Raw genomic sequence first — 17,523 nt, forward strand, 5'->3', positions numbered from 1 at the left:
CACAACTACTGAAGCCCCACACGCCACAATTACTGAAGCCTGCGCACCGCAACAAGAGAAGATACCGCAATGAGAAGCCTGCGCACCACAACAAAGAGTAGCCCCCGCTCACTGCAACTAGAGAAAGCCCGCGCACAGCAACAAAGACCCAATGTAGCCAAAAATAAGTAAATAAAAGATTTAAATGAGTTGCTAGATAAAGCTTTGTGTGGAGTTAAGTTATACTTGCTGTGTGTGTATTATTAGAGAAACAATAAACTTAATTGCTTGCCTGGCATTTTTCCTTTGTTCTGAGATTTGTTCAGCTTTGGAAGATCCCCAGAACCATTTATGGACAAGGAAGAGGTTAGTCTGCCTAAAATGTCAGGAAAAACTTAATGTTTTATGATTGAGAGTGCATTTATAAACGTGTATTTGTAAACATTGGGATTATGTCTGGCTCACTCTGTTAGTAAAAACATGATTTTAGCATGAAATTAATGGCAACTGCCCCTCACTGCCTGTGTTGTTCTTTGTGTATTCTTCTTGGAGTAGGGATCTCTTTGCATTTGACATTGTTTAGTGAGAAATTGTTATAAACTGCACTGTTGGTTTTGTTTGTGTGAGATCTGTTTTAAATGTTTATGTGTAGAGAGAGATTGGAGAGCTTTTGTCCCTTAGTAACAGTGTGAGAAGTCTTATGTCCTGTGAGACAACATGGGGCAGCTTTCAGCCCTCCCAAGGGACTGAACTTCCACCTGTTCTCTTGGGGGAAAAAAAGAGTGAGTTCCACCCTCCAAGTGTTGGTCAGCTTTTTCCAGTTGTTCCTCTAAATTTTCCTGTTTTCCATTTCACTCCCTCATCCCCTGAATCTCCCTCTTATTGACCTGTATAGCCAGGCGCCTCTACCCCATCTCAGCTCTCACCTTCTTCCCTTGCTTCCCCTCCCAGTGCCCGCCCAGCTTGGTGTTTACAACTTCATAAAGGTGCTGACAAGTAATTTATTTCCCCTTAGTCATTGTTGGGCCACACATTGTGGACTGACTAGCTTTAATCTTTCCTAGTTAAGTCAGCTGTTGTAGTTCTTTAATTGTTATTTTCTCTAGAATGTCTCACTGAGCTCCATAAACAAAGATGTCATCTCTGTCCTATTCTCATGGGCATGGTCTCCCCTGACTCCCTCTCCCTGAGTTCATGTCATGGTTGATTCAGTGTTCATTTTATTGTCAAGTTAGATAATAACCATACATCGAACTTGGTTTTTAGTTCTCTCTGTTTTTGTCTTAACCCACTAGCTTACACATATTTCATAATCTTTTTCCCTGGGTCTTTTTCTAAGTAGAGTCTTTCTTTTTTTTTTTTTTAAACATCAATAGCTTATTGGATAGGGTTAAGTAGAATCTTATTTTATTCTCTCTTTCTTCCCAGTTCCTCACCTCTTTTAATCCATTTGAATGATAGATAGCCGCTAAATTGGGGGAAGGGGGGACTTTAAATTGCAAGCCTATCTCTTAGGCTTTAATCTTATTGTTTATGATCTCAAAAGAACCCAAGTTGAATTAGGTTTGGTTGCCACTGAGACTTCCAGGGAAGAAAATGTAAATATGGAGGAAACACGTATGAAATGATTCATAATATAGGATTCCCCATTATGAATTCATGCTGAACCATTGCCTTAGGCTTGGACTACTAAGGTACTATCTTTGGGATGTGACATCAACTCTCATTTTCCACATATGTAGGTCATGTTAGGTATGTTGGGCAAATAATGACCCTCCCCCCCAGTCCAATTGGAGGTCTCCTTTTTTTTTTTTAAAGATTAATTTTATTTTTGGCTGCGTTGGGTCTTCGTTGCTGCGCAAAGGCTTTCTCTAGTTGTGGCAAGAGGGGGCTTCTCTTGTTGCGGAGCACAGGCTCTAGGTGCACGGGCTTCAGTAGTTGTGTCATGTGGGCTCAGTAGTTGTGGCTTGTGGGCTCTAGAGCGCAGGCTCAGTAGTTGTGGCGTATGGACTTAGTTGCTCCATGACATGTGGGATCTTCCCGGAATCCACTGCGCCACCAGGGAAGTCCGGAGGTCTCATTTTCATTAACTCTGTCTTCTCTTCCTTTGTTCTCCCTGAAAGTTTAAACTGAATTTTCTAAAATTTTTCATATCCTGTTGAAGCTCAGAATACCCTGTGGCTAAACTCCTCTACAAGTGACAAACATTGTGTACTTCCAAATCCTAGATCTGTGGACACTGTGGATTAACAATAAGCTTTCATAATGATTTTCTTTCTTTGGCAGGCAGTTTGTAATTTTTTCCTCAAGGATTCTAACCTACACTAAAAACTGAGGGATTATACCTCATATGAAAGCAAGACAAAAGGAGCGCCAGAAGAAAGAGCCAGTGGGGGTCCTTATTAGTAGAGGCAAGAGCATTGAAAATGCTGATGCCTTTTATCCATCTTTACCTCAAGTGAATTCTGAAGAAAATGGCAGAAGAATTGCTTCCATTTTTAAATGAGAAAATAAATTACTTAGGAATGGTGTTAAGCAAGGGAAAAAGCATCTAGAGGAACAGTGTCAAGAGAAATCAATCACTCTTCAGCCTACATTTTTTTTTTTTTTTTTGCGGTACGTGGGCCTCTCACTGTTGTGGCCTCTCCCGTTGCGGAGCACAGGCTCCGGACGCGCAGGCTCAGTGGCCATGGCTCACAGGCCCAGCCGCTTCGCAGCATGTGGGATCTTCCCAGACCGGGGCACAAACCCGTGTACCCTGCATCGGCAGGCAGACTCTCAACCACTGCGCCACCAGAGAAGCCCCAGCCTACATTTTAAGGCTCTATCTAGTTTTGATCACACCTTAGAGATTCTAGTATCAATTGACTAATATTTGTAAAATTCTACTTTGTACTGGTGGATGGTGTCTGTCCTCAAATAAGACTAGACAGGAAGATTTTTTAAATATGTAATACACACGAAGCAATTGCTCACCTTTAGAAGGTAGCAGTTAAGTGGGAACTTGGACCAGGATAGGTGATGCAACATTTTGCTAATAGTGCACGTTGCGGAAGGAGACTATTAGGATTGTGAACTCAGGCCAGTCTCTTCCTAATTTGTAAGATGAAGGAAATATATAAGGTTTTTTTGAAAATTTAGTGAGATATGTATGCACATCTGTTTTAAGTGCTCAAAAGGTTTCAGCCAGTGTTACTTCTAATAGGAATTCATGAGGAATAGGAAAAGGAGACGTTGTTACAGGCAAGAGAAATCAGGGAGGTCTTCCTGAAAGTGGTGAAGCTTAAACTGAACCTTAATCAACAGAGAAGAGTTGAAGGATTGATTGTTAGTCAGAAAATCAGCTTAAGCAAGAAGTAGTACAAACAAACGTAATATAAGTGAGGGATACCAAAGAGATCTATCTGACAAAAGGGAAGGGGTGCTTTTATGTTAGGAAAGAATAAAAATGAAGTTGTCTTAGTATAGCAGGACCTGATTATTGAGGGGAGCTTGGACTTGGTGTGTAACAGCATAATCGACAGAGAGATGGAGTGGTCTCCAGTGGTACCCAAAGTAGACTGAAGAAGAAAGAGACAGATCTCAGAAGCCTGCTGGTCTAGAAACATTAGTGAGCCAGATGTAGGTGGTGAGGGCCTGGTCAAGGAGGACAGTGGACTGTAGAAAGGATAGGTTTGTTTCTGAAGAAGCACTGGCTGGATTTGGTGACTTGGTTGAATGTAGAGGAGGACGCATGAGAGATAGGGGTCATTTTGAACTGGCTTTCTTTTAGGAGGTCTACTGTATTGATAGTAGCCTCAGGGCTGAGGACCCAGGAGTCTGTTGGTTTTAGCATCACTGGTGGGGCAGGGGAGGGGGGAGTACATTTTGTTGTTGTTTGTGTTTGCTGTTTAGCAAACTAGAAGTAACTTCCAGAGAACCCTTTAAACATTTCTTGCCTGGAATTCAAGAGACAGGAAATGACCCTGTTACTGGGAACCTGAGAATGCCAGGAAAGCCATATCTGCCTCTTACAAGGTAGGCCTAGGGTTAAAGAGAAGGCTTTCACATCCCTCACATCCCAGGCCCACTGCTTATTTAGGCAGTGTGATCTTGGATAAAATCTCTTATTCCTCTGTGTCTCAGTTTCCTCATCTATAAAAAGGGGGTTTTAAATAGTACCTAAATTATAGTGGTAGTGGGATTTAAGTGAGTTAATACACATAAAGCACGTAGTACAATGACTGGCAAATAGTAAGCCCTGAGTGTTAACTATTAATATTGTTGCCACTCCCTCTTTTTAAATGAAAACCCTGAAGAACGCTCAGAGTATGTCTCTTTTGCCCAGGGCAGATGAGGGAATGGCTTGGTTTTATGAGTAGATAGATACCTGTTCATCTTTATATCGTAGAAAAAATCTGGCATCAGACTATTGAAATAGATGAGTGGCTGGGTTGCTGTCAGAATTCCTAGTATTGCCCTGAGAGTGCCTCATTTTTGCTGTATTCTCATCCTGCCTATGCAGGTGATTTTTTATGATAGCGATTGGAACCCCACTGTGGACCAGCAGGCCATGGACAGGGCCCACCGCTTGGGGCAGACAAAGCAGGTTACCGTGTACCGACTAATCTGTAAGGGCACCATTGAAGAACGCATTCTGCAGCGAGCCAAGGAGAAGAGTGAGGTAAGCAGAAGGCAAAGGAAGTATTGTGCTGGTAGAGAAAATAGTCCAGCCACATTGACTGGACTAAGACTTAAGACTGTCTTGGCTTTCGTTGGTCATGAAAGCACTAAAATTTCTTGTGAATAGAAAATAAAATGAGGTCCCATACAAAAGCAGTCTACTGCCCTGGCCATTCCTTACTCCTTTTCTACCAGAATGGTGTCTACAACCTACATTCAGCTGTTGTTCATGTGAAGAGGACCCCAGGTCGTGGCCTTTTCCTATTTGACATGGTTTCACATTCAGGGGAAGAAGGAATGGCGTTTGCTCTCACCCTAGTACTCTCAGTGTGACCGGCCTCTGAGTTGTGTGACAAATTTGCTGGTTTCTAAAGAAATGATTATTTGGGGTTCTTTTCCTTCTTGATTCAGTATTATTGGACCTTATAGCTATCAATTAACAGTTGCAAGCAAAAGAAGTTCTCCTTTCTGTTGGACAAATGACCTGGATGAGCCAGTCACACGAATGAAAAAGAAGTAGGAAATCCAGGGGCCTCACCAGAGAACAGATGAAGAAAGATGTTTCTTTCTTTCTGAATATTTGTCGTAAGGGAATGGATGCCTGATGGTGGTGGTTTTTGATCTGCTTTGATATTCAGATTCAGCGGATGGTGATTTCTGGTGGAAACTTCAAACCGGATACCTTGAAACCCAAAGAGGTGGTTAGCCTTCTTCTAGACGATGAAGAATTGGAGAAGAAATGTATGTACTCTAGACCTCTTATTAACGCTCTCTCCTCCTTACAGAGATGTTTCTTTAGCCCCACTCTTCTGGAAATGGAAGGCGCCCTTGACTGTGCCAAGGGGAGGCAAAGCCAAAGACTGTCTGGGGAGAAACATTTTTTTGGTTAATATTTTATATTAAAACCCAAAGAAGGATGTATTATGGAGTAGAAGGAAAAATTTGTGTGTATTGTTAGAGTAATATGACTTCAAATAAATGGGTACCAGGAAGGCTATATCCCTTGACACCTCAGCAGTAATGTATTTACTCTGTTCTATCCAGAGAAATGTTTTTATGGAAAAGTTGGAAAAGCACACTGCTGTATGTAACATACAAACGCTTCTCCCAGTACTTCTGGCTTTTGAGAACAATGGGTTTCAGTTTCAGACTTACCTTGTAAACCTCTGAGGACTTCGACAGCATCACATCAGAAAATGTGATGAAGCACCTTTCTTACGGGGCTCACATTTGCCACCACCTTCTAAAAACCTTTCAGGACTCTGTGCAATGCAGAGATATTAAAAGACTGAAAAGAAAAGGAAAAAGAATAAAAGGCAAGGAAAGGCCCATGACAGTGTCACTGAATCGTGATCTGAACCCCAAAACTGTTAAGAATCCAAGGAACTCTGTTCATTCTCCAAGTTAGAAAACCACCAGTTATCTGCCTTAGATGGATAGAAGTCATACCTTCAATCATAAATATAAAAGAATATGGCCACCTTAATTTCAGAGAATGAGGATTAGGATTGCCACAGATATTTCACCAGATCTTTTTAAAATTTTCTTGACAGTGAGACTCCGACAAGAAGAGAAACGGCAGCAGGAGGAAACCAACCGAGTTAAAGAGCGCAAGCGCAAGCGGGAAAAATACGCAGAGAAGGTATGTCAAGTTTGGGGTGGTGGACAGGGACTGATGGGGGTGCAGAGTGGTCCTTACAGAAGAGGCTTCAGGGTACAGGCTTGTCGTCTTGGTTACTGGTTGGTGTCCAGCTCCATCTACGTGTGCTATACAGCAGTTCTGTCCTGATAGAGAATCAAGCAGGAGAAATGCAGCCTTGGTAGAACTGTACTCCCCACACAGACATAATTACATGTGTCTGTGGTTACATGTAATTATGGAAACCATTTGTTGGGACTGTTAAAAAGCATAAGTCTAATAAATGTAAGATGAATGTTACATTATTAGATTCCGTAGAATCTTAGAAAGGACCTAAGAGGTCATTAGATCCAGTCTTTCTGCCATAGTTCTGCTAGTGTACCATTCATTGTCATCTACTACTGGAAAAATAAATCGCTGGCCAGTCTGTTCATCTTTTTCTCCAATTCATGCCAAGGATTTGAGTTGTTTTTGTCTCCCTTCTGACATTTCCTACTTGAGCCCACCAGGCTGGCTGCAAAGTGGGATGTAGTTCCCCTACATTTCTCCCTGTCTTGCTGTCTCTACCAAAGTATATCAGTAATCCTTACCCCTGATCTTTACTGATATATAAATCAGAAATGAGGTCTCCAGGACTTACTCTTGTTTCAGGAGTCAGCCCATTAGTTCTGACTAGGTTCCCAAACTTACCATGCCTAAAGACTGTTGGTTTGAACAAATAAATAATTAGTTGATTAATTTAAAAATAAATAAGGCTGTTGGTTTGAAACCATTTTATTACCTTCCAGAAAGTGGCTCCTAATTTCTTCTGGTGGGTTTGGTTTACCTTTGGGTTGTGCTGAAATTCAGACATTGCCATAGCTCTGGGCCCTCAAGTCAGACATTTGTCCATGTATCATTTCCCTGGACTGTTTGGTTTGTCTGAAGCATGTTGTCTAGTCACATGTTAAAGCTGGTTGTGCTTTAAGTGGAGGTCTACTTCTTCCTCTTATGCAAGCTTGTATAGGGCCTCGTGTCCCTTTGGCTGTATGGCCCTGATGGTCAGCAGCCTGGGAGCCTGTCTATATTATATGTTCATCTTCTGATAGACACACCAGCTCAATCCACACCCTCGATTGTACCTTCTGCTAAGCAGAACTATTTCTAGCCTGAAGGATGCCCTTGGTACTCACTATATTTACAGAGTTGAAAAAAAATCTTAGGAATGAAGGCTCACGTTCTTCCTAGTCTGGGCTGCTATTTCTACCCATGTTCTCAGGTTCTCTTTTATGACTCCACTTTCAAATCTCTAACCCATTGCTTACTACTATTCAGAAACAATATCAAAGAAGAAAGAGTGATTTTCTTCAACAGGACATTGTAGGGTTTACTGAGTTTGCATCAGGTGCCATCCCTACTCTGAATAAGAAGTTTCAGATAAATACCCAGTGATAATATAAACTACACAAAGACATACCGTATTAACCCTAATATAGGTCTAGATACAAATGCCGTTAGGTGCAGTGGATGGGTGTGATCCCCAGAATTTTCTAAGCACTTTCTGTTCTTCCACATCTCTCATCTGTGACAAAGCCCTCCTGAACTTGGCTCTAGAACTGTTTAGTGTAGCTTAGTCGCTCAATCCTTAAGCGTAAATTGAGGAAATAATGAAAAGCCACCTCAGTATTCCTTATGTGTAATAAGAACCTTCATTCCCCTTATACATATTTAAAAAGAAGGCAGAGTGAAAACAGATGTGCGGAAAATATACTAAGAGCACGGGCCCTCCCTCTTGTGGGGCTGCATCAGTTCAGCCCCTGAGAAGTGCTGCAGCTTGGCCATGCTGGAAGCTGACCATGTACCCCGCCCTGTGAGGATTAGGTTTGGCACAGCTCCAGTTCAGTGTGACTGGCCTTTCAACTCTGTATTATTGTGCCAGAATATGCATAAACTCTTACTAAGCCATCCCTTTCCTCCTTCCTTAGGATTTTTTCTTCCTTTAATAATATGCTAATTGAATAAAATGAAACTTAGAACTTTACAAAGAGTCAAATTTCTGTCATCACTTTCTTCTCCAACCCCACTTTTCTCTTGGTGCCTATCCTCATCCTTTTTCCATATTTCTTGATTTGTGTGTTCCCAGAAGAAAAAGGAAGATGAATTGGATGGGAAAAGGAGAAAGGAGGGTGTGAACCTAGTGATCCCATTTGTTCCTTCGGCTGATAACTCCAACCTCTCTGCAGACGGGGATGACTCCTTCATTAGTGTGGACTCAGCCATGCCCAGCCCTTTCAGTGAGGTGAGGCTCCTTTTAGATGCCTTCATCACAGCAGTGGGGACTGTGTCCTGACCTGGTAGCCTTTGCTTTTCCAGGAGTTCTCCTGCCTTGTAGAAGGGGTTACATGTGGAATCCATGGGAAGAAAAGCAAGTGAGGACAGGCTGCCTTCTTTGGAGCCAAAGCAGGGGGTCTAACTCTCAGGAGTGAAGCCAGGCAGGAGAGGCAAATGGTGGTGAGACCTGAGAAGCACATCCTGATGTAGGCACGAGGGCCATGGGCTGCGGGTGCTAGGAGGGGGGGTGATCATGACCCTTTTGCCTCTAGATCTCCATCAGCAGTGAGCTGCACACCGGCTCTATTCCCCCCGACGAGAGCAGCAGTGACATGCTGGTCATTGTGGATGACCCAGCCTCCTCAGCCCCTCAGTCTCGAGCCACCAACTCTCCTGCTTCCATAACGGGCTCCGTGTCAGACACTGTGAACGGTAAGTGATGCTGCTGTCCCATACAGCTTGGGTGAGGTCCTGATTCCTTCTTGGATAATGCCGTTTTCTACTTTCATTAAAGAAGAGTGGAGTAGAGCAAAAAGAATTGGTAGCCTCATTCTTTCATTAGTCGATTCAAGTGAAAGGGAGAATGAGAAGGTTTAGGGAATGTAAAATAAGAACTTCATAAAGATTTCAAACTTCTTTGTTTTCTAGCCATTCCTGTCTTTCATATTTCACCCTTATTTTTGCCAGTTTTTAATTATAGTTAGCTTTTCCAGGCCTTTCCTCACTTTGTTCTGTGGGGCCCAGTGTTGCTGCTATTTCTTGAGGACTTCTAAGTTTAAAACCTAGAAGTAGGGACTTCCCTGGTGGTGCAGTAGTTAAGAATCCGCCTGCCAGTGCAGGGACACGGGTTCAAGCCCTGGTCCGGGGAAGATCCTGTATGCCGCGGAGCAACTAAGCCCATGCGCCACCAACTACTGAGCCTGCGTTCTGGAGCCCGCGAGCCACAACTACTGAGCCAGTGTGCAGCAACTACTGAAGCCTGCGTGGCCTAGAGCCTGTGCTCCGCAACGAGAGAAGCCACCGTACTGAGTAGCCCACGCACCGCAACGAAGAGTAGTCCCCGCTCGCTGCAACTAGAGAAAGCCTGCACGCAGCAACGAAGACCCAACACAGCCAAAAACAAAACATAAATTAATTAATTAATTTAAAAAAAAAAAAAAAAACCTTGGGAGTAAAAGTTGATTCTCCGAGGCAGGAAAACATTGGAGTGAGCAGGTGAATCACAGGTGCACGTCTCTGGAGTTCATTTAGTAATGATCTAGTTGAAAGAAGAAATTCAGGAGTAATGGCACCACTCTTAGAGAATGAAAAGCAGCTTGAGGTGTCAGGCTGTTGTAGCTATTTACAGTTCTTACTAACGCTGTGTGATGCTGTGTCCCAGCCATTAAATTGAGGCGTAGACCTCCCTGGGAGTCCTGAAACAAACACCCTGAAAGCCATCTTCCCTGTCCAGGAGAAGAGTCTGTTAACAAATGAAGAAATAAACTTTTTTCCCTCTTGGCCCATTTGTTCCCATAGGAATTTCCATTCAGGAAATGCCGGCTGCAGGACGTGGTCATTCAGCCCGAAGCCGAGGCCGCCCCAAAGGTTCAGGAAGCACAGCCAAAGGAGCAGGGAAGGGCCGGAGCCGGAAGTCCACCGCAGGCAGTGCTGCTGCAATGGCAGGAGCGAAAGCAGGGGCTGCCGCGGCCTCTGCAGCTGCCTATGCTGCATACGGGTACAACGTGTCTAAAGGTGCGGAAGCCCCAGGGGACTACGGGCTCCATTCTGGTCGGGGACAGTCTGAAGGGTCTACTGAGCATTCCGCCAGGTAGAGCAAGTAGGACACCTCCAGGCCCAAAGCTCCTTCCCAAGCCCATGTTGGATTCTGCCTCAGCATTGAGTGGTCCTGACTCTCTCCTTGCCCTTGTGACTTGGCACAGTACTGCCTTCAAAGCGTAAGTAACTGTGAAAACAGAGAAAGCTGAATTTTAAACAGAATTTCTCCTGCTTTGAGAACTGATTTTTTTCCCCTGGACCCACATTTTAATAATTACATTTCAGTAGTCAAGTTAACTTTTACCCAGCCTTGTGCTCCATTACCTTAGGGTTAAACACCTGCTGTAGGGAATTCCCTGGTGGTCCAGTGGTTAGGACTCTGTGCTCTCACTGCCGAGGGCCCAGGTTCAATCCCTAGTCGGGGAACTAAGATCCCACAAGCCACGTGGCGCCAAAAAAAAACCAAAACCAAAACAAAAACAAAAAAAAATACCTGCTGTGTGCATAGGAGTATAACACATGGACCCCGCACCTGAGTGTATAATGAAAATGAGAAGGGGAAGCTGGGCATAGAATTTGTTTAGCAGCAGTACAAGGCAGTATGCGCGTCCTGAATGAAGGAAGAGGGAAGGCCTTAATTCTGGTTGTAGATCAGAAGAAGGAGGAACCGTGGATTTGATGACAAAGTTGCCAGGCTAATTCAGAAGGAAAGAGAAGGATGGTGAAGGATTTAAACTGGCGACAGAGAGTTAACAGTGACCAAGGCACATTGGGGGTCACTGAGCAGGTCAGTCAGGCTGTGCTGAAGAGGAGCTGCGGGAGTCAGGGTTGGAAGGACCTGCTGAGCGAGAGCTTACCCGGTGTGTGACCAGGGGCTCTGGGAAGTTTGAGAAGGGAAGTAGCTAGCTATTGTGACCATGAGCTGTGGAGGATAAGGGTAGCAGTGGAATGTAGGGCATCTGAGAGCGGTGAGAAGGGCACCCTCACCATGCACAGACCTCTCTCCCCATTGGAAACGCGGGCTTAGGATTTAGGGCTGCTGCAGCAAGTAAGGGGAATTTTTGGATAGAAAGTTCTCAGTAAGTGTTAGGCTACCTCCCCTTTCTCCTCCTCCAGGGATAGCGGCCTTCATTTACCTGTTCATTCAACAAATATGAAGTATGATAGCCTACCCCAGTGTTTCTTAACCTCTTGCCAGCTCATCACACCCTTGGAAAATAACAATCATGGCAGTGGTCAAGGCTGCCATGGCAGGATTTCACCCACGGATGGGGCAAAGCATGACACTCATCATGCTTTCTCCCGGAGGCAACAGGGGGTAGAGTGTCACAAGAAAAATTGACAGTGCTTGGTGACTGGGAACGGAAAACAAGGGAAAGGACTGATCTGGACATTACCCACAGCTCCACTGTGGATGAGAGGAGACATGAGTCTGCCTGCTGAGAATTCACTCTTAGGAATGTTCAAAAGAGTTGTTGCCCAGGAAGCCATCGCTGGAGATGGGAGATTTGAACCAGGTCCTTAAAGTGGCAGGGCTTCGAGAGCAGGGGTAGCTGCCTCCAACACAAGGAGAATGCATGAATGTAGACACAGGATAGAGTGGGCAGCCTTGTGTCCTCTGGCCAGACTGGGGAGTAGAGGGCATCTTCTGAAATTAAGAAGGAAGCAGCTGGGACTTCCTTGGTGCAGTGGTTAAGAATTCGCCTGCCAATGCAGGGAACATGGGTTCGAGCCCTGGTCCAGGAAGATCCCACATGCCACGGGGCAACTAAGCCCGTGAGCCGCAGCTACTGAGCCTGTGCTCTAGAGCCTGCGAGCCACAACTTCCTAGCCCACGTGCCACAACTACTGAAGCCCTCGCGGCTAGAGCCTGTGCTCCGCAACAAGAGAAGCCACCGCAGTGAGAAGCCCGCGCACCGCAAGGAAGAGTAGCCCCCGCTCACCGCAACTAGAGAAAGCTGGCACATAGCAACGAAGACCCAATGCAGCCAAAAATTTAAAAATAAATACATAAATATTTTTTTAAAAAAATAAAGAGGGAAGCAACTAATCACAAGTGGTATCCTGAAAAGGAAGAACGAATGTGTAAGAAAATACATTAGTGCCTGTAAGTTACGGCTCATCCTGCAGCCTTGGCTTTCCCATGTTATATAATGTGTGCTCTGCCCTTCAGTGCCAAGGTGACATCTTTACTCCCTGTTGATGCGGTAATGTGGAGAGAGCTGGGTAGGTATCATTTTTCTCTTACTGAAAAAACAGTTGACAGGAAGAGCAAGCAAATATGCTAAGAAGAGTGGCAGGAGGGGGCTTCCCCACGACCTCATCTCCAGACCAGACTCCAGCAACCAAGGTCAGGCACTGAGGCACTCAGACAGGACTGGTGCTTACGCTCGTCTTGCCTCTCTTTCCCTCTCCACAGGAATCTCCGCCAGCAGTCCTCTGCAGACGTCCCTTGTTCGGCCTGCTGGCCTTGCTGACTTTGGACCTTCAAGCGCCTCTTCTCCCTTGAGCTCCCCTTTGAGCAAAGGAAATAGTGTTCCTGGGACTCCCAAGAGCCTCCACTTGACCAGCAGCCTAGCCCCAGACTCCCTGGTCCGGAAACAGGGCAAAGGCACCAACCCCTCTGGAGGACGGTAACCACCTGGCCCTCCAGCTTCCTTCAACCAAACCAGGGGCTAGAGTCCTGGCCTGCAGATGGTCTTTGGATGGCTTGCCCAGTGCAACATCTTTCATCCCAAGCCAGAGGGCAGCGATGACCAGCTGCAGCAAGGGAAAGACAGGCAGGTGGTTGGCGTGAGCACTTTGATCACCTGTGTCTCAAGAGGAATGCTCTGGGGTTGCCTGTAGGAAGAAGGCCCAAGGACAGGGATCAGGCCCACAGCATCTCAAAGGAATTCATAGGCAAGTCTTAAACCTCATACTGGGGAAGGGCCTGACAGAGACCCTGTTTAGATGCTCAGGCACACAGTCTCCATCCCCATTCCACTCTTCGGCTCTGGCCATGTCCCTTGCAAAGGCTCAGCAAGTGCTGTGAAGAGCCTTCCACAGTGGAGACTTCTCTTAGGGCTGTGATTTCCTGTGGGGCTAGGAAGGGAGGAAATCATTTATGTGACGTCCTCAGTCGTGGGCAACTCCCCAAGTCTCCAAACCCCATTTGCCAGAGTGTCCCGGTTGAGGAGAGCAGCGAGTGCAGAAGAAGGTAGTGGTCTGTGAGGATGACAGAAGGCTAGAGGAAGCATGCCTGGAGGCAGTTGTTTTCCCAGCATTTCCTCCCCTGTCCTGCATGGTTCGCATCAGAGAACCTTCAGGTCCCACCAGCAACAGTAGCAGCAGCTCCCACTCCGGGACTCCCAGAAGCCAGTAAACAGACCAGGAGCCACCTCAATCAGCAGGACATCCTCACTGCCCCTCTTGCAGGCTCCCCTTGCCCTTCCTGAATGCACAGTCTCCCCACCCTTGCCCTTCAGCCCCCTGCTTGGCTGTATGCACTGTCTGTATTGCACTGAGAAAGGAAGGGATGGCGGAGTGAGCTGGAGAGGATGGAGAGAGGGCAGGCTCAGCACCCACCCTCCCAGCCCGGCCCCACCAGCCTGAGCTTGCTTACCTCCAGGAGAGGCAAAGGGGTGGTGTTGGCATGGGTGGTGTTTCTGTTTGCCCCCAGCCTGATGTCCCTGGTGGAGCAGGTGCTTCTGGGCGGGCCAGCCTCTAATTTGCACACCTGAAAATCGCGGAATTGAGTTTAGATAGATTGATTTTTAAAACTTTTTTTTGGGAGTAGGAGTGGTAGGGGAATCATTTAATTTAAATCATAAGATTCCCCTGCCCAAACCCAGACTCCTGTGTACAGATGCTATTTAGAGGGAATCAGAAAAATGCCAAGCCTTTTTTCTCTTTGAATGTGCTGTCTATTTTTATAACTGAACTTGTACATATGTATAAAGAGAGACACATCTTTCTTTTACTAACTGGAGAAAAAAAATCTTAAATAAAATGGAGTGAGATAATTTTATGTAAATTGAGGTGTCTGTGGTCTTTGCAGCCGCCTCTCCTTGGGGGCATTGTAGGGCTCTTGGGGGAGTGTGGCAGGATGAAGGGGAAGCGGAGCCTCAACATCGTCATCGTTCTTGTGGTCAGGACACGTGGTCAGTGTGACGAGGAGTGCCCTGTGGGCGTTAATTGGGCATAGGAATTCGCCTCCAGCCATCAGAGAGGAGGTTTGACCAAGTGCCTGTCAGGCCAGGGCCACGGCCCTCAGGGTGTGGGCTCCTTAAGACTCCAGACCTCGCCTCCAGGACTTAGGCGTAGGCAGCTTGACCTGGTCCACCATTAGGCAGTTACATAGTGGTAATCTTAACACTGACGGATTCTTTCCCCAAAACCCACAAGTGAGAGATTATCCTGGCAGTGTACAATATATAAAATCCCCAACTAATAGAAACTTTATTGTCCCAGTTTCTAAAACTGTGATGTGTGTACAAATGTGTGCATATAAACCCCAGAAACCTACCCCATTTGCAGTTCCAGTACCCACTGTCAGTCAGTTAAGCCAGCAGAAATACTAAGGAACTGTGAAACGAACTCAGTGTTATCAAAGTTAGCTGTACTTGTAAGAATCATGAAGGAAAACAGTGAAATATGTTACTAGGGATTCCAAAGACATCCAGGCTTTGAAAACTTAGCTCTCTGATCAGCTGGAAAAGAATGAGTTCCCAGCCTGCACTGGCAGTGTTTCTCTGATTGAGTTAAATAAAACACTCATATATGCTCTTGCGTCACCTTTGAGCAGGGCTCGTGCTGTTCCGAATGTGCTGGCTGTGTGGCCTCCCAAGCCTTGGCTAACCCTGCACACCCTTGATTGGGGTGGGCTGGCTCCTGAGAAGCTGCTGCTCACCCCCTCACAAGGGTGATGAGCTTTGTCTTCATTTTGTTGATCTTAAGTAGCACTGTCATATATGCTGGCTCTTGTTTTTCTTGCTGGTAAACTTGACCAAGGCCTCACACAGAGCAAGCCAGTGTCAGTTTCCCAATTATCCATGCCCTATTGTCGTCACCACTGTGGCTCCTGGTCCACAAGCCCACTAGGATGGATCCTTTCCAGTTCTCATTACCCAGTGACAAGACTCTAGAACTTTGTCAAGGTCAGCAGTGGTCATCTCTCTAGGGACCTGACAACTCAGATCCTCGCGTAGCTTCACCCAGATGCAGATAGGCTAGTATCCTCTCTTGAAAAGCTTGTAAGTCTTGGATCAGAGCTCTCCAGTCTTCTGTGTCCCCAGACATGGTGCCATACCCCGCTTTTACCCATTTTCAATCCAGTCCCTGAAGAAACACAGCTAACATTTCATATTGAGGGGTGCTCGCAGCCTTAATGTTCCTCCTCACCTGTCCCTCCCTTACCTGAGGGTTCACAGATGGGGCTTAAATCTTAAAAGCGAAGGCTTCAAACTCATTAACAGCTTGAGTCCTGTCCCCAAGTTATGACTTATGCTAGCCTGTCCACTCTCTGAAGACTGCGGCTCTCATGTGGGAGATGGACAGCTCTCACCTGTGAACCCAAAGAGCCAGTCCCTTAACATAGAAGAAGACTGGCGAGGGCTCCTGCCTGCTAAAAGGAGCATCCCTCAGGGAGCCTGGAGGTCCAGTCCTCCAGTGCAGATCTCACTGGATCACAGTGAGGCCATCTTTTCGAACAGGTTTCCCTTGCCACATGAGCCAGCTCTGGGACCCTAGGTAAGCAGATTTTAAGATTGTGGGCTGCCCCATGAGCAGCCCTGGAAATGTGGAGTCTGCACTGGGCTTACTATCACAGTTTCCATGCCTAGGGCTTTGTTGAAGCACTCAGGAGTCTCTGGAGATTCCCTGGACCTGGAGTTTTAGAGATCCCCAGATGTGCCTCAAGGTCTGTTGTTAGTGATAAACAGAAAGGGATATGGGCCACCCAAATTAAACAGAGCAGCTCTGCTTTTACTGCTAGCTAAAGATTTTGTGTGGCGTTAAACTAAGTTTAAGTTAAATTTTTTTTGAAACTTCTGAATCATCCCTTTAAGTAATGCTTATCAAACTTTAGTATAGATATGAATCACCTCGGATCTTCTTAAAATGCAGGTTGAATTTCAGAAGGTCTAGGGTGAGACCTGAAACTGAATCTCTAACACACCTCAGGTGATGGCTGCTTCGCCTTGGACCACACCTGGCATAACAAGGCTTTGGGCACCCTCCAGCCATGTCAGTCAGAATAAACTCTGATCTCTGCTTGTATGCCCCCACTCCAGCCAGGAAGCTCTGTGCAGGAAATACAACTTGATTGTTTAGGTTACTCAATCCACCTGATGAAAGAAAATGAAAAACTAACCTTTCCAGGAAAAGTAGGTCCCATACATATTTTCTCACTTTTTTCATTTTAAACCTATCAATTCATGATTTTCTCCATCGCCTTTTTCCCCGGGGTAGACCTCTGTTAACATGTTAGGTATAAGAGAAGATCTCTGATCTGCTGCTGCCCCTCTGTCCTGTGTAGCCTCCACCAAGTTGTAGCCTCTTTAATTGCTGGAGGGTCTACTCGCTATTTTCTCTGCTGCATGTGTCTCCTTCTCGTGACCACCAGACTCCTCAGGGCCAGTCAGCTTTCTGAACTAACTCCTAAGCCCTTTTCAGGGGCATGGTAAAGTTTGGCAGGTCTCCCATGCTTCTCCGAGACTGCCAGAGTGTGGGAAGCCGTGCAGTTTGGGAGGCAGCCATGGCCACTGCTGGCTGCCCAAATCAGCCATCTTCATGGTGCCTTCAAACCACTTGGATGTGGAGGGCATAGGGAGGGCAGGCTCTGTTCTAGACAAAGCAGGGCCTCTGGCTGTCTTAAAACTGTGTGTGCCCAGGTACACGCTCTATGGTAGCAAATGGTGCTGCTAAGAAAGCCATCTGCCTGGAGGGGAGGCCCCTGCATGGAGGCTTCTAAGGACTCTGGGGTGGCAGGAGCTTGAGCTATGTCAGACCTCATGGAAACAACCCCTTTTGTCATCCTGGAAGTGTCTGGGGCAAACAGTGTCATGGCTGGACTACGGAGATGCCAATCCCTGGTGACAGTCCCCAGGGCTGGGTCTAGGGAGAGGTAGAAGGAAAGGGAAAGAGGAGGGAGGACAAGCCTGAGGCCCACTTCCTGGGTCCCTGAGGAAGCTGGG

General features: G+C 46.1%; 1 protein-coding gene across 3 annotated transcripts in view; it reads left to right on the forward strand.

The window, feature by feature from the left end:
• Positions 1–14,363, forward strand: part of INO80 (INO80 complex ATPase subunit) — a 129,806-nt gene extending 115,443 nt beyond the window's left edge. The window contains exons 29-35 of one of the 3 annotated variants that reach the window (XR_003795805.1): positions 4,484–4,642; positions 5,280–5,382; positions 6,195–6,283; positions 8,403–8,558; positions 8,863–9,022; positions 10,109–10,527; positions 11,465–12,158. Coding sequence is in view for 2 of the 3 variants with exons in the window: in XM_029236942.1 (XP_029092775.1) it covers positions 4,484–4,642; positions 5,280–5,382; positions 6,195–6,283; positions 8,403–8,558; positions 8,863–9,022; positions 10,109–10,324; positions 12,768–12,985 (1,101 nt within the window). In the remaining variant the exon portion in view is untranslated. Of the gene's footprint in view, positions 1–4,483; positions 4,643–5,279; positions 5,383–6,194; positions 6,284–8,402; positions 8,559–8,862; positions 9,023–10,108; positions 10,528–11,464; positions 12,159–12,767 lie in introns of those variants that run through there. The other 2 variants (XM_029236942.1, XM_029236943.1) reach the window with 2 other exon arrangements.
• Positions 14,364–17,523: the final 3,160 nt, after the last annotated feature.

This window comes from Monodon monoceros, unplaced genomic scaffold, assembly GCF_005190385.1.
Source record: "Monodon monoceros isolate NGI ecotype Baffin Bay Population unplaced genomic scaffold, NGI_Narwhal_1 Super_Scaffold_21, whole genome shotgun sequence".
Lineage (NCBI taxonomy): Eukaryota > Metazoa > Chordata > Mammalia > Artiodactyla > Monodontidae > Monodon > Monodon monoceros.